General features: G+C 35.3%; 2 protein-coding genes across 6 annotated transcripts in view; both read left to right on the top strand.

Annotated features, from left to right (window-relative positions):
• LOC149072082 (uncharacterized) overlaps nucleotides 1-12,778 on the top strand; it is a 29,037-nt gene extending 16,259 nt beyond the window's left edge. For 3 of the 5 annotated variants that reach the window (XR_016194382.1, XR_016194384.1, XR_016194383.1), the window contains exons 2-4: nucleotides 356-421; nucleotides 7,072-7,184; nucleotides 11,504-12,778. Coding sequence is in view for 1 of the 5 variants with exons in the window: in XM_089246443.1 (XP_089102569.1) it covers nucleotides 356-421; nucleotides 11,504-11,650 (213 nt within the window). In the remaining 4 variants the exon portion in view is untranslated. The remainder of the gene's footprint in view (nucleotides 1-355; nucleotides 422-7,071; nucleotides 7,185-11,503) is intronic. The other 2 variants (XR_016194385.1, XM_089246443.1) reach the window with 1 other exon arrangement.
• A 2,663-nt stretch (nucleotides 12,779-15,441) lies between these two features.
• Nucleotides 15,442-26,382, top strand: part of LOC149072081 (uncharacterized) — a 29,050-nt gene continuing 18,109 nt past the window's right edge. Inside the window, exon 1 of the transcript XR_016194371.1 lies at nucleotides 15,442-15,568. The gene's annotated coding sequence lies outside the window, so the exon portion shown is untranslated. The remainder of the gene's footprint in view (nucleotides 15,569-26,382) is intronic.

Genomic DNA, 26,382 nt, shown 5'->3' with positions numbered 1-26,382 from the left:
GGTGCCAATATAGATTTTATACTTGCTATAGTGACCTGGCGCCTGAAATTTGTTAAACAATGTTTGTCATCACTCATAGAAAATTTTAGGCAGCAATGCTGATTTTTTAGCTGCCATGGCACCTGGGATTTCTCGAGCCCTGCCTTGATTGAAACTCACCAAGTTGCTGTTCCGTGTTCTTTTAGAATTATAGAACTCTTGGAGTGTATATTGCTATATAGTTTATGTGGATCTTGACAAAAATATTCATTTCTGCTGGAATATTTGTTCTGAGGTTTGTAGAACTCAGATGCGACGCATTTCGCATAAACTAAAATGTAGATATTTTTAAATTAATTTTTTTTTCTTCTTGTAGGCCTGCATGACCCATAACTGCCAAATTTATTGCTCCATATCACAAAAAAAGAAAATGATATTTCAGGTAATATTCTTTTTAAACCCTATTTTATAATATGAAATGACTGAAGTTATTAACTGTCACTATCCGAACCAGGGCTGTGACAGTTTAACTGAAATCTTTTAATATACAGAGATGCTGCTGTACTCTAATTTATCTGGGTCCTTTTTGAGTGAAAGTGGGTCCCTCTCAAAAAAAATTATGCACCCCCCCCCCCCCCCCACCATAATTCACTGGTATCTCTATGAATTTTTTTCCAGCATGCCCCAGGTCTTTTATATTTCTTCGTTGAGACAGCGGTGGGTCATGTTCTGGGTAGGAGAAGAAGGTATCTGTGAATCAAGTATAATTTCATTTCTAAAAATGTGTTTTATCCAAAATGGTTAATTTACTTTCATTGTCTACTAGTAGGAAAAGCTTGCAAAGAAGCTCATTAGCACTGAGAATTTAACGTATGGAATTCCGCGCACATAATAAATCAAACAAACATACAGTTGATCCCACTTATAACGTTTCTCCCATTTAAAACGTTTTTCCACTTAGTACAACTTATTTTTGTGGTCCTAACAATAAATAATTCTCATTAAGATTTCCCGTTTAAAGTGTTTTCCTTTTTACGTTTTTGCGACGGTTTTTTAAAAATGTAAGCAGGATCCACTTTAACAGTTGGGGGTTGCACATTTATATATTTACTAATAAATAATTCTATAAATTCCTTTCTGATTGATTTTACATTTCGTTAAAAAAATCTTAGCACTTTCAATATCTTCTGATTAAATTTAAAGCAAATTAGATTCTCAGACACTTATTTTCTGATTCCCTATTCATACTTTGGTTTTCCTGGTAAAGTAATTTTATTTTCCCTCCCTGATGGTCCACCACTGATATGTGTTGTCATTTAACTGCCGCATGTTTTCACACCTGAATATGGGAGCTATGTGAGATTTGTGGTGGAGAAATTTAACAGTGTGCTTATATGTGTGCCCAGCATTTGGCGTGTTTTGTGTTCAGTAGATGGTGCCATCTATCTAGCACTGCAACTAGATACTTTCTCAAAGGGGCATGCACACATTTTGGCAAACCCATGTAATGTAGAAGAAGCAGTTATAAAGGGTGAACTTGGTGCCCCCTCTAGTCCAGAGACTGGGACACTAGACCCGCCTGTCTCTCCCCCTCCCAGTTGTGGCCCTGCATCCATCCTCCAAACTAGTAATGTGTGCATTTGAAGTTTAATGTATACATATTTGTGTTGTAGGTCTATGTGATCGCCGTGGCAACCAGAAGTTTTTCAAAGGAATAACCAACTCAAAATTTTAAAACTTTAGAAAAATCACATTTTTAGCCGATTACCATTGCGCAATTTCGGGTTCCAAACCCGGATTTTTCCCAAACCAAAATTTGGGGGTATAAGGGGTCTCTTCTCCCCCACCACTCAAAGATCAAAAATTAAAAATATTTTTGTAGAGAATTAAAATATTAGAATAAAATAATTTCTTTGATACTATTCTGAAACTGACTACATAGCAGCTGGATGACAAAACTGCTGATATTCAAGGTCGAGTTTTTACAGATTCTGTGTTTTTTCCACGATCTCGGGAAAGTTTTACAATTCCAACGAGCGTTCCAATCCTTTACGATTTTTACAAAAATGTGCATTCACAGTATTGTAGGAACAAGGTGAATTTACGCCATATTAGACGCCGTCTTTGAATGCCAGCAAATAGCTGCAAAAGTACTATAATTTCCGGTATGTAACCAGAAGGGAGAAAATCCGCAGGGGAATAAAAACTCCAAAATTTTGACAGTAACACGGCCCCTCATTCAGGGAAGCAACTAGATATCCCTCACCTCATTCGTGTGTATATCAATATAATACAGTGTACAAAGTAGTAAAACCACTTTTTGAAGGTCGCGCGATCATGATACACTGTAAAAGAAAAGAAAGTGGGAGGGTTCTCTACTTTTTTCTTCTTATAAATAGGAAAGAACGCATCCCGGAGGGCGCGTGAACAAAAGTTTTATGTATCCTTTTCCGAAATTCCGGGTATTTGACGCGTCATAGCGCCTCTGAATATATATATACAGTAACATGATTTCACTGCAGGCTTAGGAAGAAAATGAAAATAAAATCCTTTAAAAGTGAAATGGTCCGCCACTTGGCGCCAAACATGTCTGATGGCCCGACGAAAAGTCGCCAAGGCCATCAGAAACTACGGACGCCGAAAAAAAAACGTGCAAAACATAATAGAAATCACCAAGCATAAAAATAGGAAAAATATCAGTTAACAAAAAATTACACCTGGACCATTTTTTTAATAAACAGATCAGGGCATAAGGAGTTCCGGGCATGTTGAATAAATAAATATTCTATATATTAAAAACTAAAACCCGGATCCTTTTTTTAATAATAAACGGATGGGGGCATAAGGAGTTCCGGGCATGAAAAATTTTCTAGGTTCATTTTAAATAATAAACCGATAAGACAGAAGACATGACAATGGATGAATAAGTAATAAATACAACGAAATAATAAAACTGTATGATACAACCTGACCAGTAGATGATAATGCAAATGATGCGAGCTACAGAAGGAATAATTATCGAAGAGACACACTCGAAATGAAAAAAAATGGCTGTTTGGAATTTTTGAAAAAACGCGGTGAACAAAAGAAAATTCCTGTTTGGTGAAGCTAATGCCACCTAATATCACAAAGCAAAAACTGGAAAGATGTGAAATAATACGGCAACCCAGAGCCCCATTACGATGGTCTTAGCGACTTATTGTGAGGAAAAAGTTGCCAAAGTCGTGGCGGACCATACTGCATCTGTTCTGGTACATACATATTGTATTTAATTTTACAAAAAATCAATATAAACTTCAATATAAGGCCAGCCTAAGCAGTGGTGTAAGTGCTGAGAAGACAACATTGAGCAGTCGTTGGTCCATGGCGCCGACCACGATGTTGCACTTAGTTTCTTCACTTGTCACTCTTGCTGTTTTAAACTGGGCCTCCGAGTGCACGAACCATAACGCTGGTGTCTCACACCAGAAACGGGGTGGCTTGATTGATTGCTGTGTTTGCAGACCTTGCGTGGTGGATCCATCAGTAGAATCGGTTGCCATATTGGGCGGGTTCGGGAAAACAGGGGTCACCAATATATAGTTATGTGAGCTGGCTTTGAGACATAACTATATTATTCGAAGCAGTTGATTAAACAATAAAACAACTATCTATTTACAAATATAAATGAATTTAAAATAATACACTGGATTTGGGGATTTGGACGAGAGCAGGGACATGTACAAAGATGCGACCGGCAGATGTAAACAATAATAGCTCTCTGGCCAGACAGCCTTGACATTGAATTTTTGTGGTGTTGCCACAAAAAGGAAAATAATTTTTTGTAAGTGCTGAGAAGACACAACAGTGGCAGCATTGAAAATAGCGTCCTTTATGTTGTGTACCTTTTCCAAAATTCTTTGACAGTCATATAAGAGCAAGCCTTTGATAAAAGCTTTTCTGTAACGTGCTTTATATTTTCAATTATGCCCTGGTTCATAGGCTGGATAAGTGAAGTTGTATTCACTGGGAGAAAGAGGCATGTTATTTTGCCATCATCACTTTTCAGTTCACAAGAGGGGTGTGTTGGAGCCATTAACAGCAGTGCTTCCTGTGGCAATTGCTTTTCGGCCATATGAGCTCTAACTTGAGACACGAAAACATTGTGGAACCATTCTGAAAAATTGTTTGGTCCATCCAAGCACTTTTTTGGGCATAATAGTTCATAGGCAATGAGTTCATATAAATATGTTCGTTAAATTTTTGAAAGCATATGGTTTTTTTGGATTTACTAATTACAAGCAGGAGCAATCAATGATCACTGATGGCATTTGCACAGACCATAGCAGTGATCAGATCTTTTTGGACCCTAAAACATAGGGCTAGTTTTTCCTGTATTTTTATTAACTCACTGTTAAACGAGTGACGATTAGCCCATTAACGCCAGTTTGTAAGAAAATTTGCCATTCTAAATTTTAAGTTTTTTCTTTGCCAATAAATATTGGAAGCGATTCCACTCATTTTTTGTTTTTAAAAAAAATCAAAGTCGTTGTTAGTGGGTTAACCAACGTTTCACTGTAAATTAGCGAGCCAAACTTGTTATGTACTTGTGGGAATTGTTTCTACAATAAATCATATCCGAGAGCTGAACCAACAATGAGCAAAGGCTTGTGTAGGTAGCTTCAGCCGCAAATAGGGTTGCAAATATACAAATTTATCACGATTTCATCGAAGATAGAATAGAAAACCCTTCCTCGTTCATCATAGAAACTGCCAGATTGGCAGAGCTCTCACTTTGTCCTACTTTTGTTCTACTTTTTAACCAAATCCTATCACCAAAATTTATGTAATTGATTTTTATTGAGGAGGGAATCATCAATATATTGCCAAATAATACAAATGTAGTAGATTGCAAGTCCTGTTTTTTGGTTTTTTTTAATTTTCTGAGACATAATTGACTGCCCCCCCCCCTTTTCCAAGTAGGAAGACAGACACACTGTCATGAAATCAAAATATATTGTAACATCCTCTCTCTTAGACTCCAATTTAGCAACGACAGTGAAAGCTTTACATGCCAGTACTGATTTTGATAACCTGGTGCCTGGGATTTGTCGAGCCCTACTCTATAACAATAATCAAATATATAACTTTTTTTTTTTTTATACAAAAATTGCCACGTTTTTAAGACAAATAAATTCAATTGGTCGAATGGTCGATGCGTTTCGGCTCTTCAATGGAGAGCCGTCATCAGGACCTCGTGGTCAGAGTTCACACGAATGAGTCGTGGAAGAGTGATGTTTACGTCTGGTCGTCCGAAGAGTTCGCCACTCGGACGCAGCAAATACAAAGGCGAACTCTTCGGACGACCAGACGTAAACATCACTCTTCCACGACTCATCCGTGTGAACTCTGACCACGAGGTCCTGATGACGGCTCTCCATTGAAGAGCCGAAACGCGTCGACCATTCGACCAATTGAATTTATTTGTCTTAAAAACGTGGCAATTTTTGTATAAATTAAAACCAGGCAAAGTTACTCATTTTTTGTGATAAAATATATAACTATTTTGGTGTAAATCTCATAATGGTGATATACGGTGGAACCTTTTATAGTGGGCACTCTGTCAGCGAAACGCTTCCCACTAGCAGTGTTAGCAGATGCCTCATATTAACAGATACTTGTTGGCGAACAAAAATTTTCATCTCATTGGTGTGTTATCAACTTCCTAGTAACAGACATTCCCTGTTAGCAGATACCTCACGTTAACTAGGCTGACCAAAAAAAAAATGCAGGACATTGGAATTTCAAAGGAAAATACAGGACATTGCATATTGCCACCAAAAACAATGCCAGAATTGCCAACTATTTCTGAAAGCACTGAAAATTGCCAATGGCAGGAAATGAAGCATTAATGCAAATTGCAGTGGATTACAATGAATTCTACGAAATAAAAGGTTTAAAATAATGAATGTGAAATGAATATTCTCATTTACAGTTGCAATTATCATAATGTAATTTATAAGTTGGAAAATGATTTCAATAAAGAATAAAAATTCAAGAAGGCTTCGTTGGAAATACATGGGGGGGGGGGGGGAATGAGTCATTTTTACAAAAAAAAAAAAAAGTTGGGAGATGGCCTAAATTACGTTGCATTACGAGAATGTCCTAGCAAATACTGGACAAATGGTCACACTAAAGTTAACAGATGCGTCTTGTTAGTGAACAAAAATTTCCATCCCATGGGTGTCTGTTATTGAGAGGTTTTGCTGTGTATAATGATATTTTTCTATGGTCTCTTGGGTAAAAAGGTATTAGCACTGATTGAATTCTCCTGCATTTTCAAAAATTTTAAATAGTCCTTTGCGTATTTAAAATTTTTTTTTTTTTGTAACAGTAACATTTCAATTTCATCTGTTCATTCTCGTGTTATACAATCAAGGTGTATAAGGGTCTATCACTTTCAACATAGCTCAGTCTCACAGACAGAGCTATCTTATGTTGTATTATTCATAGCTCGTTTTCTTTGTTATTGCAAATATTTGCAATACACTTTGCCCTAAAGTGTATATTTTATTTGTGTATATATAAACATCAGTTTACTATATGGATTATTCTTGTAACTTTTATGTTATAAATGAAATAAAATTTTTACAATGTCTTTTCTCATATCATAGTCCATTTTCTTTAAACTTTGCAATGATAAGCAATTCCAGAGGTTTTATCTTTATAGATATTTTCTACATTTTTTCTTGTCCCTTTATAGCATTTATTAAGTGTGTGCAGTTATGAAAAATGTGTGACTTAAGCATTTAATTTTTTTTCAAATTAAATGAAAAAGCGGCCCATTCTAAATATTTCATAGAAGCGTGCCACATTGGATTTATAAGTATTTATCTACCAGGGATTCACAAATCTCAGGCACTAGGTCACATAAGTAAACTGGAGTGAAGACTCCCTATACAATAACATAGACGTGCGTGAGCCAACGCTGAGGAATACAAAAATGGGCAAGAGAGACGGGCAAAACATTGTTATTTCAGCATGTAAGCAATGGGAAAAACTTCTATCTTGAGTGTTTCTTTCAGTTGTTTTCATATTCTTTCATTAATATAGTTGTCCATCTGCTAATACACAAATGGTGATACTGTGTTTTGCCTATAATTGCTCCAGCCAATGATGAAATTCAAGGAACATGTGAAAAAATAAAATACACTTCGGTTTCATAGGTGAGTGCACATGGTTTTATGTTCAAAGATGCATTCATTCTCATACTACAATTATAAAATTAAACGCATGTAGTTTTCATTTCACGCTCAATTTCTGTTTGTAAATTTTTTTCATAAATTTTTTTTTCGAGGCATATTAAAATAATGTGAATTTTGCAATATATATTATAGCGAATAAAGGAAACAAATCCATATTTAACGTAATCATTTGCGCAAGGAGAAAACTCCAGAAATCTGTTTCCATTTTAAATATGTAAGGGAGGGTCCTGTTAATTTTTTCATAAAAAATTTTTTCGAGGTATATTAAAATAATAATGTCAATTTTGCAGGGAATTTTATGGCGAATAAAGTAAACAAATCCATATTTAAGGTAATCATTTGCGTAAGGAGAAAATTCCAGAAATCTGTTTCAATTTTAAATATGTAAGGGAGGGTCCTGTCAATTTTTTCATAAAAATTTTTTTCGAGGTATATTAAAATAATAACGTGAATTTTGCAGGGAATTTTATGGCGAATAAAGTAAACAAATCCATATTTAAGGTAATCATTTGCGTAAGGAGAAAATTCCAGAAATCTGTTTCAATTTTAAATATGTAAGGGAGGGTCCTGTTAATTTTTTCATAAAAATTTTTTTCGAGGTATATTAAAATAATATTGTCAATTTTGCAGCTAATTTTATGGCGAATAAAGTAAACAAATCCATATTTAACGTAATCATTTGCGTAAGGAGAAAATTCCAGAAATCTCTTTCAATTTTAACTATGTAAGGGAGGGTCCTGTTGATTTTTTCATAAAATTTTTTTTCGAGGTATATTAAAATAATAATGTCAATTTTGCAGCTAATTTTATGGCGAATAAAGTAAACAGATCCATATTTAAGGTAATCATTTGCGTAAGGAGAAAATTCCAGAAATCTGTTTCAATTTTAAATATTTAGCTATGTAAGGGAGGGTCCTGTCAATTTTTTCATAAAAATTTTTTTCGAGGTATATTAAAATAATAACGTGAATTTTGCAGGGAATTTTATGGCGAATAAAGTAAACAAATCCATATTTAAGGTAATCATTTGCGTAAGGAGAAAATTCCAGAAATCTGTTTCAATTTTAAATATGTAAGGGAGGGTCCTGTTAATTTTTTCATAAAAATTTTTTTCGAGGTATATTAAAATAATATTGTCAATTTTGCAGCTAATTTTATGGCGAATAAAGTAAACAAATCCATATTTAACGTAATCATTTGCGTAAGGAGAAAATTCCAGAAATCTCTTTCAATTTTAACTATGTAAGGGAGGGTCCTGTTGATTTTTTCATAAAATTTTTTTTCGAGGTATATTAAAATAATAATGTCAATTTTGCAGCTAATTTTATGGCGAATAAAGTAAACAGATCCATATTTAAGGTAATCATTTGCGTAAGGAGAAAATTCCAGAAATCTGTTTCAATTTTAAATATTTAGCTATGTAAGGGAGGGTCCTGTCAATTTTTTCATAAAAAATTTTTTCGAGGTATATTAAAATAATAATGTCAATTTTGCAGGGAATTTTATGGCGAATAAAGTAAACAGATCCATATTTAAGGTAATCATTTGCGTAAGGAGAAAATTCCAGAAATCTGTTTCAATTTTAAATATGTAAGGGAGGGTCCTGTTAATTTTTTCATAAAAATTTTTTTCGAGGTATATTAAAATAATAACGTGAATTTTGCAGGGAATTTTATGGCGAATAAAGTAAACAAATCCATATTTAAAGTAATCATTTGCGTAAGGAGAAAATTCCAGAAATCTGTTTCAATTTTAAATATGTAAGGGAGGGTCCTGTTAATTTTTTCATAAAAATTTTTTTCGAGGTATATTAAAATAATAACGTGAATTTTGCAGGGAATTTTATGGCGAATAAAGTAAACAAATCCATATTTAAAGTAATCATTTGCGTAAGGAGAAAATTCCAGAAATCTGTTTCAATTTTAAATATGTAAGTGAGGGTCCTGTCAATTTTTTCATAAAAATTTTTTTCGAGGTATATTAAAATAATAATGTCAATTTTGCAGGGAATTTTATGGCGAATAAAGTAAACAGATCCATATTTAAGGTAATCATTTGCGTAAGGAGAAAATTCCAGAAATCTGTTTCAATTTTAAATATGTAAGGGAGGGTCCTGTTAATTTTTTCATAAAAATTTTTTTCGAGGTATATTAAAATAATAACGTGAATTTTGCAGGGAATTTTATGGCGAATAAAGTAAACAAATCCATATTTAAAGTAATCATTTGCGTAAGGAGAAAATTCCAGAAATCTGTTTCAATTTTAACTATGTAAGGGAGGGTCCTGTCGATTTTTTCATAAAAAATTTTTTCGAGGCATATTAAAATGATAATGTCAGACCGCATTTAAGCAACTGTCAAAGACGCGACTTCGTTTTCGTATTATTTCACTAATGTAGTTGTCCATCTGCACAAACACAAATGCTGATACTGTGTTCTGCCTATAATTGGTCCAACCAATGATGAAATTGAAGGAAGGTGGAAATAAACTTCAATTTCATAAGTAATTGCGCATGGTTTTATGTTAAAAGATGCATTCATTTTTATACTACAATTGTAAAATTAAACGCATGTAGTTTTCATTTCACGTTCAATTCCTGTTTAATGAGCATAATTCAAAATAACAAATTAATATCCAATGAATTTTAAACTTCAAAAATATTTTTTTAAATCGTGTAGAAATTGCTTATTACTTACTGTTGGGGTTAGAATTTTTATTACAGAAATACTGACAAAATATGCTTCATTAAAAATTGCATTTATGTCTGAAAAATGCTGATAATGCTTTAAATAACTAAAATTATCCCGTGTAAATATCAAAGAAACAAAGGATCTAAACTTTTCTGTTTCTGGTAAAAATAATTTTGGGGAAATAATGTGAGAATGAGGAGTAGTAAAATGCAATTAATACTATTTACATTATCAGTTTTTGCTAAATATGAAAAGCCAATTATATAAAATCAAATGTATCTTAATCATCAGTGTTATAATTATGTTCATAATATCTAATTATATTATTAATGTATAATTATCAATTATCATTGTTAAGCTACTATTATGAACAATGATTGATTCTATTGCTTTCTTGAAGCCTGGTAATGAATATACTTTTTTTTTTTTTAAATAAATGTTTCCCTCTTCGAAACCCAGAAGTTCTTAAATAATGGGTGGAAGCTGTGAAAGAAAGGTCTTGACATGCTGCTAAAACATTTGTGCTGAGAATTTCGCAGCTGACAGCTATAACTCCTCTTCTCAATGCTATTTGAAAGAACATGCTGTTTCTACTATATTCAATTTTCCACATCACCCTCAACCTTTGCAGAAGTGACGCTGATCACTTATTAAATGCCCTCCACTGATAAGATATTAAGTTATTTTTCCCAGTTAAGTGGTTTCAAATTTCAAGTACAATCGGCCTCACTTAAATGATTATCAACAGTTCTGGCACATAATACTTGATTAACTAGTGTATTCAATTATGCGGCGAACAGTCAAATTGCTATTGTACACAGTTTTTATATTGCAATATATATATATATATTATATATAGTTATAAATATTTATATAATTTTCAAAATCTTGACAACTTCTGTTTTTCGTGTAAAAATTAGAAAACTTTATTTGCAAACTATAATGGAAAATTACAGTAAAACCTCCTAAGAGCTGCCACTAACAGGACCATCTAAAATAAATAAAAGCCTTCTTTCCAGGGCATTTTTATGTTCAGTCCGATAGCTGAAGATGTTCATGTGAAAAGATTGACACATCCCTCCCAAAAAATTTATGCCCTGGATATTTCTATTCAATTGTTATTTTCAAGGTCCATTTTTTGTATTGAACCATGCCTTGAAGTAGGGAGTGCCACATAAACAAATCTTTTCTAGTTATTGGACAGCTTGTGTATTAGTGTTGACAGCATGTCTTATGTTGTCCCGCTCTAATCTGTAAGATTTTTTCCCCTCTCCACTGCCTTCAACACCTATCTAGCATTTATACCCAGGAATAGAAAGCATACAGTCTTTCTTTTCATATAATTTGGTGGGGGGGGGGACTGCCTTGAAAATCAACTTGAATTTTAATTTTTCTCATTGTGCTGAGCATGTTTCTTCAGCTCAGTGTTAAGTGATCGTTCAGAAATAGTTGATCGGAGGTTACTTGTAATGTTAAGTCTGAGACAGCGTCCTTTGGTTTCAACAAAATATGGCAGTATTTCGGAGGTGACCATTAGAAGAGGTTTACTGTATATGAAATTAATATTTTAATTAGGTTTTTTTTTTGCAGATTTTTAAAAGGTTGAAAACTGCTGTTCACAATCATGACAACATGGCGAACACTGATGATTCAGATGGCAAAAATGAGCTTGAAGCAGCTACTACAGGCATTATCAGAACTGGCTACAGTTGCTTTGTCGAGGGAGGATTGCTCTAATTTTCCAGATCAGTTCTGAAGTGCCAAAGTCAGATAGTCCCACCAAAGCTGAACTGAGGTGCAAAATAAAACTGCTCCAGTAAAGATCGAAATGGAGGGACAAAAAAATATCAGATCTTACGTCAATGATAACAACGGCGCAGAAAGTACGTGGAATGCCCATGCAAACTGTTACCTTGTTAAAAGACACTTTTGGAGTTGTCCCATTTGAACTCCTAGTATATCAGCTGAGAAATAAAAATGTGAAACCGAGTAGGAGACGATACACATCATGTATGAAAGAATTTGCACTTACTTTGTGAAAAAAGTTTACCCTTCCCCACCCAGCGATGCTGAGATCATGAGTGAGCTCTACCGAATGTTACCCAGGTTTCATGAGCGAAGCTTTCTCATATGTTGAAAATGTTACAGCACAAGGAAGCACTCCCTGTTCTCTAATAATTTACTGTCTATATGTTAGGTCCTGTAAGATTTGATTTGTGACTTACGTGTTGTTCCATGTCAACTCCCAATTAATGAATACGCAATGCCCTGCTTTCTTCATGTTGGTACCTCTGGTCCCCCCTTGAGCTTCGATTGCATAATTGTGAAAATGCCAATTTAATGTAGTTTTTTGGATAGTTTCAAGCGTTCATTCAAATTCTAATGTATCACCTGTGAAATATCTTTTATTGAAATTTTGGGCCACCACCTGGTCATCTTCCTTAATGTGTTGATTACTGCTGAGCTATGTATGCAATAATTATAATTATTACCAAGTCTTAATTAGAGGAGAAAGTGATAGTTTCTGGTACCCTTGCGATGTGAGAAAACATGGCAGTTATAGAGTCATGATGAAAATAAATCTAATGAAAATGTAAAGAATTTCTTATATGCTGTGAATAATTGCATATGTTGAGGGGGGGGGGGAACCCCTTCAAATTTAGAGTTTGTATAAAATACTAGATAAAAGGTTTGCATTGTAACTAAGTAATTATTTGATAGCAAACATGAGTGCTCTTGTGAATTGCTATTTTAATATCCTAAATTATTCCCTGTGGACCTGTTTGTAAATTGTTTATTGGAAAAAACTTGTATGTGCACATTGTTGTATATATGTTTGAAAAAAAATATTAAACTTTTTTTTCTCTCTAATTTTTATTTCATTTCTTGCATTGAAAGTTCTTTTTCAGCAATTAATTCGCGGAAATATTCACTGCTATGAATTTTCGAAGTGGAAGCTTTCGAAAAAAAAATGCTAAACATAATGTTAGAAATGAATGTATGTTGTTTTTTTTATAAAATAAATAGTCCCTCTTAAGTTTTGGAAAAGACAAGGTATTTCGTGTACGAAAGTAAGTATTCATTTTTACATTTTTTTGAAGATAAAGAAATTATTTTTTTAATTATTGGCCGAAAAGTGAAAAAAAAACGGAATGTACATGTCCCGTATTTGGAATTGCCCCATTGCATTAACATGGTGAGGAAGTGCTTTGCCCGCTTCGCTCCAAAAGGGTGATGCGGTCGCGTAGGACGACGGCTCGCACAGTCCTCGCTCCACTTATAGATCAGTAGCCTTGACCGACTTTAATCCGCCACTGCGTAAAACTAAAAATTAAGCGTAGACTTATTTCCCCAGATTGTTTGTATGATAAAAGCATTTCCCGTTACAGCCCATGGCATCGGAATTTTGAATGCTTTTATTTCAATATTTAAATTTAACCCTTTTATTTAACTTAATTGGCGACTTGTGTCGCCATCTACTGGGCAATGTTTGAACTGAAAAATCCACGTCCATTTTTCCAATTACTCTTGTCTTAATAATTTTTGCATTTCACAGCTTGATTGTTCAGATATGAATTATTTTTTGGTTTAACGTGGATGCTTATTTATATTGTGTATTTTTATTTGGATTCCATTCAGAAAAGAAACGTTGAATTTCAGGAGGTTCAAAACATGTCCCTTATGTGTTTGGTCCACCATCTAGTGTACATTACTCAAACTAAACTGTAAATTTTTATTTCTATAAAATTTATTAATTACAATAAGTAAATGAAGAAGCAAACATGAATGAATTTTTTTTTTTTTTAATCGACAATTTGATGTCTATCCATCCCGACTTATAAAAATAATGCCAATTTTTTTCCAGAAGAAATAAAGGTACTTACACGAAATAAGGTCCTATTAACTTTTGAAGGAGCAAAAAATATAAAATAGTGAGCTTCGTGTCAACCATTGTTTTGTAACTTAAAATTTTAAGCTATTTGCTGCAAATCGCGAAAAAACGGCAGCTACGTACATTCATGCGTAGTATTTATCTTTATTTTAGAGCATGTTTCAGCGAATATTTTGCCACTCAACATGAATTTTAATTCATGGAAAGAGGGGAAAAATGAGCATTTTTGAAAATTCTTTACACGTAGGGAATGCTTCCTAATTTTCAACTCGCTATAACCGAATATTTTTGTATATCTAAAATACAAACGCGTTTCGTATCCATACTTTTGAACCAGAAATAAAAGTGATTCTTCAATGTTTTTAATACAGGAAAAAAGTACAGAACATTGCTAAAGTGGATGCAAAATTACGTTACTTATTAAGACCATATTGAAATATCAACAGTGCCAGTGTATGATAAATCCGCATGTTATCTTTATTCAACCTTATTTTGCCTACAAAAGTAGTAAGTATAACATTTTTCTAGTCACGGATATTCATGCACTCATTACTCTGTTAAGGCAACAATCACGCATATTATGTGTGTGTTGTGAACTTTTCACACCTTCAGCAGCGCTGGGAGAGTGATAAGAAGTGGATGTTGAGACGAACTTTTGAAGTGCTTGTATGTGAGGTGACGGCCCATGGGCGGAGATACGGGGGGGGGCGTTGGGAAGGCATTGCCCCCCCCCCCCAGCGTCAAAGGTGGATTCAACTGATCTAATGTATATATTCATTATAATCATAACATAATTGACATCATCATCATCGTGCCCCCCCCCCCAGACTTCCAAGTCAATCTCCGCCTATGGTCAGAGCAGGGAAGAAATGAAAAGTATTTTTTCCCCCGTTTTTGTCTTTCTGCTCGTAAAACTGGGGCTCTCGCTGACGGCTCCTTTTTCTTTCTGACTCGGCAGTCTTGCTATTGATGTAAGTTGGACATCGTAATATGGAGAGAACGAGTTGCGAATGTGCGTTCCGGTTTCTCGCTTTCGTAGCCGTTTTTGGTGAACGAGAGGTTGAGAATCGGACTCTACGGCAGCCAGAAATTTCGTTCGGGAGGGGAAACCAAAGTGATATCCCGGTCATTTTCTCACATTTCGGGGAGGGACCAGATCCCCCAATTCCCCTCCCCCCCTGCTACGGCCTTGCTTTACGGTGCGTGTTTGTAAGGGGTCGTTCACTGTCCGATTGTGGTCTCTGCCTTGACAGTGGTGTCAGAAATCGATCACGGAATCGACGTTACCTGGTTGATTCTGCCATATCCCCTAGGGGAACAGAGCGGGGGCCATGGTTGGTCTGGAGGTTGATTCTGCCAGTAGTCATACGGCATGTACAAAGCGAAATCACGAATGGCTCATTAAATCGGTTATGGTTCCTTAGATCGTGCTACGTTACTTGGATAATTACCACGTTGCTGTGGTAATTCTAGAGCTAATACATGCAGCGGTGCTCTGATCCCGCGAGGATGACGAGCGTTATTTTATTAGACCAAGGCCAATCCGTACGGTGTTCGGTGACAAACCAAGGGGACGGTGGGATGGCCCTTAGGCATAAAGCCCTGTATAATTGAAGAAGAAGGAGGAGGTGGCGGTGACGAGTTCAGTCAAGTCATCACAAAGGATGAATGTTTATTCTTGAGCTTGAAACTAAATGATCGCGTTTGATAAGCTTTAAAAGGAGGAATATAATCGATTAGGTGTAACAGGAGAGTATGGTGTGGTAAGTTTTAAAAATTATTTTTTTTGAGGTTGAATTATATATAAAATAGGGGTTGATATAAGTGAGGAATTATTGCATTGAGTATTATTTGCTTGTCAGTTCAGATCATAGTCTCCCAAACTTTTTGTTCTATCGCCCCCTTCATCAGCAATTTGTTTCCTCTCATCGCCCCCCAACTCAAGTGAACCCATAGGATCTTATGTTAAGTCCGTAGCTTCTATCGCCCACCTGTACCATTCCATCGCCCACTTTGGGAAACACTGGTTTAGATCATGTGGTAAGATGGCGTATCCATTGTTAAAAGTATAAAAATAATTTGTGGGGAAAGGTAGGCAGGGGCATAGAAAATAAATTTATTAGAAAGAGTGAATTTTTTTCCAATGTTTTAAAATTTAGTTTGTGCAAATAGGACAATTTGCTGATTTTTGGTGAATTATTTAGTAATTGCCTCGTGTTTGTATTGTGTGAGAAAGAATCGCCATTATAATGACGTCATGTGGACGGACTTACTAGATTGAGTGAAGAGCATCGAGCTTGAATTGGACGTATGACGTCAGAGGTCTTCGCCGTGGCAGTGCTGAGAACGTTGCCTCCAACATCATTCGACTCGGTGAAAACACATAATGCGCAGTTTTCTTATGGCATAAAATAAATAAGGTGACCATACGTCCCTCATTTCCCGGGAAAGTCCCGTTTTTTTTTGTTTTTCTGGCTGTCCCGATTTTTTTGCTAGAATGTCCCGGTTTTCACGTATTTCTATAAGGAAGCCAACTTGACTTTCTTCAAAACAACGAACTTAGAAATTATGCTAGGATAATTATGATTACAAATAAGAATATTCCTGCCATACATTTGTTTTTATTTTAATTCACTGCAATGAAATAGTGCTTCATTGGGCATAAATAGGAGTTTAAAACAATAAATGAAAAAAATAATTTCAGCATCCCCCCCCCCCCCCATAATTTCAAAATTAATGAGAATTTCAGCATTAATGAAATATAATTCCAGAATTAATGAAAAGAATTCCAAAATTAATGAAAGATTCCGGATGGAAAGTCTCAGAATTCATGAAAAAATTTTCAGCATTAAGGAAAGAAATTATTCCAGTATTGATGAAATAAATAATATATTTTTTTAATCTTTTTTTTTCATCCATTTTTTCCATCCTTTTTTTTAATCTTTAAAATCCAATATTTAGAGATCAAACTGTACATTTCAATGGGGAAATTTGCCAAGTACTAACCCAGTCCCTTGCATTCAATGTCAATCAATTATATTACTGAAGCATCCAACTGCCCCCGCTGTCATTGGGGCAGTTGGATGCTTCAGTAATATAAACTTGATGGGGGTAAAGAGCATTAGATATAGTATATGCATTGGCATACGCAAAGGGGTTTTGGGGGTTCTAACCCCCCCCCCCCCACACACTTCCGCCAAGATTATAGTGTTATTTTGCAGGAAGAAACGTAACCCCCAGAAGCAAAAAAAAATCTGAACCCCCCTTCCCCCCCCCCTCGAGAAAATTCTGCATATGCCTATGAGTATATGACATATAGGTGAACACCAAGATTTATAAAATATATAAGGTTAGCAAGCGTGCTTCAGAATGATACTCGTTTTGATGTTACCCGGTTCATCACATGACCCACTCTAACGGGAGCATAATGTAAAGTGGTCTAGGGCAGTGGTTCTTAACCTTATTTTGCCCATGGCCCCCTTTCAACATTTTTTCATTGCTGTGGCCCCCCTTGTGACAATAATTCACCCCCCCCCCCGCTGTTAGAAAATAGTTGGTCAAATATTGTGCATGTAAACATATATATTTGAATTTATTTTTATTTTTTTGAATCTACTAAAATAATGGTATAAAAGTATATAATAATGGTATGTAATAAAAAGTACAGTAAACGTGATGCAATACAGGGGAGGGAAGTTAAACAAGTTAATCAAACACCACAGGCTCTGTCACCGAAGTGATTTTTGCATAGTTTCCCGAAGGACGTGGTTGTGTCGGGAAAAATTCCAGTCGGTGACAAGGCCAAACGAAACCCCCCCCCCCCGCTCATCAGTCAAACACTCCCTCAGCGTGACACGAGATAGAAAATATAGCTAAACAGTGCGGCACAATGCTTGGTGTCCACGAGAACAGCTGCACGAAATATTCATAGAGAGTATCTTGAGCGGAGAATATGATGCAAAAAAATATATAATCTATATACATATGTGCGGTATTAAAAATATATATTAGTGAGTTATATTCTTGAAATTATTTTTTTCAAGAATTACCCAATTATTCTTTTATTGATCGTGAAATAATTTCTATCAGAAATTACGAAATTATTTCTCTCATTGATTTACAAGTAATTTTTCTTTACAAATTCTGAAATTATTTGTTTCATCAATTCTGAAATCATTTGTTCATCAATTCTAAAATTATTTCTTTCATTTATTTTAAAATTATTTCCATAATCGATTCCGAAATAATTTCTTTCATTAATTCTAGAATTAATTGTTAAATGACCGGTGGGCCATAACAAAAAGCTCCGAGAGACGAATGTGTACCGCGAGTCATGCGTTGAAAACCCCTGTAGTAGAGATTCGTCATTAATGTCACAGTTAATTATACTGAAATGCGTTGTCATATCTCTAAAAACTATTATATCTCTAGGACCAAACGTAGGTCCCGAGGGGAAGGATCGCCTCGCCTGCCCAATTGCTGAATAATATGAGAATTATTGTTCTGTCCTGTATTTTATGCAGGGCCGGACTTGGGCAAGTGCAAAGGGTGCGTCCGCACCGGGCCGCTAAATTTTTGGGGCTCCAAAAGGGAATAAAAATGTTTTGATTACATTTTTGACTTCAACTTCTTAACAAACCAATAGCTTAAAATTCAGTCCAAGATAAAGAATTTGAAGCCTGAGTAGATAATCGGTTTTCTATCCCTGAGAGCCCAAAACCTTCAAGTACCTGGGGGAGCACTCGCAATTTTTTCACTGGGAAGCGCACACTTTCGTCCATATTTATTGTCAAATGGTATCTTTTTTATGACCACGAAGTAGTTTTACAGTCGTTTTCGGACACCAGTGTGAACCTGGCGGGCCAGAGTCACCCATGGACATGGAAAACCCCTGTTCGGAGGGACCGCAATTTTTTTTTTTCACCGGGCCTCAAAATACTTAAGCCCGTCCCTGATTTTGCGGGACAGTCTAACAAACCTACATAATAAATCTCCTCTGACACAACTCCCTGGATTCCCACGATGTATAAACAAATATGCACGGTGTCACTTGCGATCATAGGGACTTCGGGGCATTTGTGCAAAAGGTATCTCCCATCTAGTTGCCCTTTTATCTCTTTTCCTTCCCGTCCTTTTCTTCTTTTCCATAACTAACAAAGGGACTGTATCCACACGATATTGTTCAACTGAAATCTTTCATGCGTGTTGTCAGGAGCAATTAACAGTAGCTTCTAAAATACTTATTCTTGATTTGGTTGAAACAATAATTTATTGTTTAATAAAAATACCAAAACAAAATTAACAATGTATTTATAAATTATTAATTATAATAATTAATATTATGTATTATAAATTAAAATCAAACACAGTTGAAGAAAAAAAAATTAACTTCCTAAAATTACCTGAAGAGCTACAAAATTTCTGAACGAGAGTGATTTTTTAAGAAGTTTAGATTGATGTGTGCAGTATACTTGAAGCTCCTTCTGGGCAAAAACTAAGATGCGTGATGAGCAAAGAAAAAAAACGCTTCAAGAAGGTAAAGTTTATTCACTCTTCATCTGTGAAAAAATCAGAGTTGAACGACAAAACTTTTTTCTGGGTGTTTTTTGGTCACGATTTTTGCAAAACTGGCCACTATGTGACGCGCAACTTCAATTACAGTATTTGGCATTTTCACTTCGACTTGAACTCTAAATGTTTGAAATCTATGTAAATTATTTCTATGTATAAAATACGCGTAATTTTTGCGGAATTTTCTACCTCAAAAGCCATAAACTTTAAATTGACAGATACGAAGAGATACATTGAGCCAGCTATAGAAATTTTAATGCATAGCTAACACTTAGGTCAGAATTCATTGCATTTTCTGAGAAATCAGCAGACACAGTGAGTCTCAAACAAATGGATTTGAATTAGGTATTTAAAATGTGGCCATATTCCCTTTAGGATTTTTTTTTGTTCTAATGTCCACAACATTATTCCTGCAGAGTAGTGCATTGAAATTATTTGGGATGATACAAGGCTGTTAATAGGAAACAGTATCAGTAATAGGTCAGTATCAAACAGCATATGTACAATATCGGTTCTTTCGTTTAGAAAACCATTAAAGAGCTGCTGGTGTTAATCTTAGAGGAGGTCTCAATACATTGTATCAGCATTATAGAAACCAATCAGCAAAACAAACGAAAATAAGACCGAACGATGACCAAAATAGACGAAAATAAGATATTTTTAAATATTAAATGTGCTTGAAATTATGTTTTCTCTTTTTCCTTTTAAATCCTGAAAGGAATAGCATAAGAATTCGTGGGATTGAAGCAACAGTAATATTATGCCAATTAAAAGTTTCTTAGGTCAGTTATGCAGTAATATAATTTAAAAAAATTGAATTTCGTGGGTACTTTTTCCCGTTTATGGGTTTTTATATTATAAAATTTCACACCTAATCAAAGAAATTATTTTCTTTTTTTATATTTTCATTGAGATATATCATATGAGGGGAGGGTAACTTTCAGAGAAGTTTGAGGTGTGTGATTTTCGCATTTTTGTGCAGCCAACTGTTTTATGGCCGTATAAACGAGGTTCCACTGTATTGAGTAATAGTTTACTAAAAGCAAACACAGAGTGTGTTTAAATGTTCAATGGTACATATATAATGCAATGAATATTACTGCGACTAAGGCCATCCTGTTTTAGGGCTTCAAAAATGTTTTGGATTTTGACATGCCCAAATGTGTAATGATATACATATTTCACGTAGATGAGTATTTCACATATAAGTGTGGAAGTGAATAGTCCCCGAACTATATTGTCAAGCTCTACAAACTACACGAACTTGATAAGGCTCTGAACAAACACACATTAAATTGTGTATTGTTATTGTATATTAAATCAAGTACTAAATCCAAAAAAAAGTCATGAAATCAGAAAAAAAATTGTGTCATTCATAACTCAAATTTATCAATCACATACAGAAAATTTTACGCGCCAATACCGATTTTCTAGTCACCGTGGCGACATAGCACCAGGGATTTATCTATCAAGTTGAAAATTTGTTAAGGGCTTATTTTCGTTAAAGTCCTTACTTCGCATTTTAAATTAAAATTGAGAAAAAAAGCAATGCAAACAAGTCTTACCTTCTTTTAGATTGCAGAAGATATCAGATTCAATAGAATTACACCGTATATATACATAAACATTTGTCTCGAAATCTTATAATGATGTTGCACAATCTCTTATGAGTTTATGACAAATTACATAAACACACACACACACACAAATCACTATATTCACTTGTGTTTTCGTTAAACTAATAAGATTATCTGAGACTTGCTCAAGTACTAAATTTGATCTTTAACTACTCAAATTCTTACAGTAGGCGTTGAACTATCCTGCCATCCAATCACGGGTCCAAATTATTATTTTTATTTGTTTGAATTGTATTTATGACTCTGCCTTAAGGACCATATTGGCTAGCCTAGGTACGTGGGTGGGTATGGGGGGGGGAGGAGGGTTAACAAATATCCCTTTAAGACAGGCGACACCATTCCTCCTTCTTTTATTTTTATTATTACGGTAACAGGAATTCGATTTCCCTGGCTTTCATAGTATACTGCTATTTCTTTTTGGCAGTGGCAATGCATTGCACCCCCACTCAAAAGTCATAAAAAAAACCACGCATATAGCAATCATTCTTTATTCGATTTTCTGACTCCAACAGACCACCCAGTGTCCAGCTGGGGAGAGTTTGTTCTATGCTAGATGGCTATCTGTCTGTATTTGTTTGGAAAGGATGTTCCATATCCCCCCACATTGACGAACTAATATTTTTTTAACCCCTCTTCTTCCAGGATTACATTTATTACACAATCACCATAGCCAGCACCCAAAAGAATATCAATGAATGGTAAAAAAATCTTTGTTTGCATTTTAAATGGCAGCTTCTTTGTATGAAAAGTCTCCGGACAATTTCCTGTCTTTACAATTATTCCGGGGGTTCTGTAATTCCATTTTATCAAATTATCTCATGAGCAAAGGCCTCTGAAGGAAAGCCTCCTAAAAAGAAAGACTAAACTTTTGACCCGAAGCTATTTCTATGGATGTTGTGTCTTGGTGCATTGTCAGCCCCCACAACGTATGTGGTAAAACCACCCAGATACACGCAAAACTTTTTCTTCCCCCCCCCCCTTCACCTCATGTTAATGTTACTTTAACAAGGAAAGTAATGGGGAAAATATTCTACATATTTTTTTGTTGGAAATGAAATGTTTTTAGACACGCATTTTCCACATTTCTTCATGGCCCCCCTATAAGCAGCCGTGGCTCCCCTTTTGCGAGATTTTCATCCGTGGCCCCGGGTTGAGAACCACTGGTCTAGGGCATTCACCCAGAAAATGAAAGGACATGGGTTCGATTCCTACGCAACAGCCAGTTGTTAAAACCTTCGTATGGTAGCGAAGAGTGACGTCATCCTTGTATAAGTCGCTATCTGGTGGCAGCGTCAGCAGTTAGAGCTTGGCCTGAGTCTGGTCCGGCCGCCTATGTACGGTCTCTTTCAGTGTACACGAGCTCCAGGGAAAGATTGAGAGATCGGTGCCTCTGTGGTCTAGGGCGTTTACCCTTAAAGTGAAAGGATGTGGGTTCAATTCCCCGCGCTGGTTTTTTAATGAATTTTTTTTTGCATAGTGTTCATGCTCAAAACCTCATGATTTTTTTTGAGTGGATGAAACAAAAACTGCTTATTGGCAAGATTTTTTTTTTTTTAATTTTTAAAAAATTTATTTGATTTTTAATGAATTTTTTCCCCAACTCATGTATGCAATGTTAAGTTAATGGAAGCAGCTTCTCTCTTCCATAAGAAGGAACTTTTAGAAACCTTGAGGGGAACGCATCTTTGTAAGAAAAAACATACAGGGAAAGAAAAACATTAGATACAACATTTAAAAGTGTTTAATTGATTGAATTGAAAAAAAAAAATTCTTGGTCTCATACAAGTATTTGTTTATTATTGTTTCGAACTCGACCGCACCTAAATTAGAGCAATGTACGCTCGCAGATTTCTTGCACAATGCAAACATGCATGAACTTATTTAAACAGTTATAATGTGGTGAAAAATTGATTCCCAAACAGGGATGCCATGGCGCCCGTGGATAAGAAGCAGTAACAAGCAGTGCTGTCTTAATGTATGGGCCTGCTCTTCCCTCCAAGTACGGCAGTGCCACAGGATAGCCTATGTTAGGAATTACATTGAAAACAGTGACTGGGCTTTAATTCCCGAATGGTTAGCTACAGCATCTTGGGTTGCCGTTGCTATTTGTGCTGCAAATATTACGATATTCTGCTGATAATTTTATTGAACCATGCAATATGATTTAATACCCAGAATATCACGGTACCTCAGTGAACTGCGGCACACAGTTTGGTTCCAGACTAGTGACTGGACTGCCATTATGAAATGGTGTGTCGCGGTACACAAATGCAGCAATTCTCAACATCGGGTCATATGACCCCTTGCTATCCTAGGATATTTTAACAGGACTCGTGGGTGAAAATCAGATGAAAGGGAAGTTGCAACAAGTGATGAAGAGGACCACAGAGTATAACCTGCACACAGTGCAACGTACCTTTTTGTATTTCCCGGTTCAATTATTACTTATTTGATCCAGTATTAATTCATTGATCAGATGACAACAATGAAACAAATCAATCAGCTTTTATTAAAATAAATAAAAATTTATTCAGTTAAATATTAAAATTTGTAGTTTAGTATAACATATTTGCACACTTGGTTATCACAGTAAGTTAATTTTTCCTTTCTCTCAGCATATTTATTTTACTGAAACAATAATTAGAACGCTCTCACCACTTGTTGAGATGACTGGACCCTTTCGGTCATATCGTCCATATCACTAGATCTGTATTGGTGGGGCCACAGTCAGTTTCAAGACAGTCCAAGATCTCTGTTTCAGTCAGTTGATTAGTCTTTTATGTGCCGAATGGTCAGAGATGCCCGAACCAGGATAGCGTTGATTCGCACCATGATGTATCCTGTCAAGCTACCAGTCAACCACAGCTTTGAGGGCGAGATCAGGCTGATACCAAGGCAGGTCAGGAGGTAGCCAGACAGGCTACCAGTCAATCTGTGGAGGATATGACTGAACCAATACTATGTGAACATACACTGGGTAACACATGAAGTGTTTGTTACCCAGGCAGGCCACTGATCAAACCATACAGCGGCTAAGGCCCCTTTCACACGAGCACTAAGGATGCAGGCGTTTCGCCTGCATCTTTAGTTTGAAATTCATGAATTTCTTTTGTCTATTTTTTTGGAGTTTTTGTAATTATTTTTCTCCTTCATTCCTAATCCAGTGCCCATAGGCATAGGGGGGGGGCTAAGCGGGCTATAGCCCAGGGCGGTAAATTCTTAGGGGCAGTGAATTTTGGAGTATAAAAAATTGGCTGGGGAGAAAAAAAAACTTTTTTAATTCACTTTTCGTAAACGTGTGAAAGTGCCATATGCGCCATTTCTATCGTAAATAATATATAATTATTAAACCATATTGTTGGTTTTTTTTTTTTGTTTTTTCCACACAGACTGCCGTCGAAGTAAAAAAATGTATAATTGTCTAACCTTTTTCCCCTATTTACTGTGTGCGGCCTTCCCAAATAATATTGTTACAAGTAGAGGTGGGAGGGTAAGTAGGCGCCCAGCGAAGTAAAGCAGCATGCATTGAAATATAGAAACAAAAGACCACAATAAAATATATTTATTGCTCATTTCATTTTTAATTCTAATAAAAAAATTATTTGCCACTCAGTAAATTCCACATTAATTCGTATTTAGAATCAATTTAATATAATAAATTTGATTATTCATAGAATTGAAATTTTGGAAAATTGTCTGGAAACTGATGAACATGCCAAGTTTTGGAAACCATGAAGTTTCGTGGCACATTTTTGGTCACCAGATTTTTTAATGTGGCTCATTTTTGAATATCACTTAAAATTTTCACAAAAATTGATTTTGGTATCAGAAGAAAATCTATAAAATCTATTATTAATCTATTATTCTAACCTTTTAAGTACTAAATCAACTTTTCAAAGAATTTTTTATACATGTAATCTATACTACTATTATATTTTTTTTATTATGTAGCTTCCAACATAAACGTAGCATAGGGAAAAGAACAAAAATGGAAGGAAGAAAGCAGTTTAATTAATAAGAATTTCCTTGTTTCTCAGTATTTACTGAGATATTTTAATTCGAAAATCTAACGGACATCGCTACTTTCCCACCTTTTCTCTGATTTTTGAATCAAGATATACATGCGAATATTGCACTTAGAAATGTAGAAATTTCTTCGTTGGCGTCAGAAGAAACAGGGCAACAACTTTTTAATTCGGTTTTTGGGCACAGGTTGTCTGTATAAAAGGTTAATTTTTTTATTTTAATATCTATACAATCCCTTGAAACATGAATGACATTGCTGAAATTTCTGACTTCGCACATTTACATTCCGCAAGAATGACTTTAATATCTGTCACCGTTTTCTTGTTATTCCCATTTTCAAACCGTCAGGCGATTATGGGACACACTGTACATTCAAGTAATGCAAGCATTTAAATCACACGAGTGCACAAACCACTACTACTACTAAACCAGACATGCACCTCGTCCATATTCCTCTGCGGAACCTCTAATAAATTGGTACATGTTGGAATGTGCGTGTACGTGTTGTGAACCCAACATGAAATCTGTTACTGTGTTATGCTTGTTATGTGTGGTGCCAGTTTGCCATCATGCATCTGCCACCAGTTTTTCTAATGCACAAACCACTGGCAGGCCCGTGTAAAATTTTAGTCTGTCCACGGAACAATTTTGAAAAGATACTTCACTATTTCAAAATACACTTTAGGACGTGCTGTTAAACATAATATGTATAGATATTATGTAATGCATTTATTGATTTTGTTGCTAGACCACAAGTACCCAGAAAGTATCTCGTCACCATTGATTGGTGCTGAGATACTTCCATATTCGAATGTATGCACCATACATTCGAATTAAATTTATCAGTGTTTTTCATCGATGTTGTTGACGCCTGCGGGACTGGAGATTGAACACCCCCACTTGAGGAACGAATTTTTCTACAAAAAAACTCGGCTTATACACGAGTATATACGGTATGTTATTTGTAAAAAGAGAGGGGAAAAATTTAAGAGCCCGCCAATATTTAGGATGGGCAATATAGAGATTAAAATAATAGCAATAAAGGAGATATTAAATACTTAGGTGATTCATAGATTCAGTTTTCAACAACATTTTGAACTGAGGGAAAACGTGTTTGATTTTTCTCATAAATTAAGACGTATTATGAAAGCAACTTGGGGAATATTAGACCAGAAGGTGTTAAGGAAATATATATTAAGACAATAGAAACATCGATATTACATGCTTGCGAAGCATGGTTTAGGGTTTAGGAACCTGCTTTACGTGCGAACAAAACTATTATACAAATACAACTTATACTGTTATTGATGATTACAAGATGTTATGATTCAGTTTCAACAGAA

Source organism: Pholcus phalangioides, unplaced genomic scaffold, assembly GCF_987345545.1.
Source record: "Pholcus phalangioides strain wild (caught in Gottingen) unplaced genomic scaffold, Ppha-v1.0 ptg000017l_1, whole genome shotgun sequence".
Classification (NCBI taxonomy): Eukaryota; Metazoa; Arthropoda; class Arachnida; order Araneae; family Pholcidae; genus Pholcus; species Pholcus phalangioides.
The sequence above is the reverse complement of the archived record's forward strand: the minus strand, read 5'-3'. Positions and strand labels throughout refer to the sequence as shown.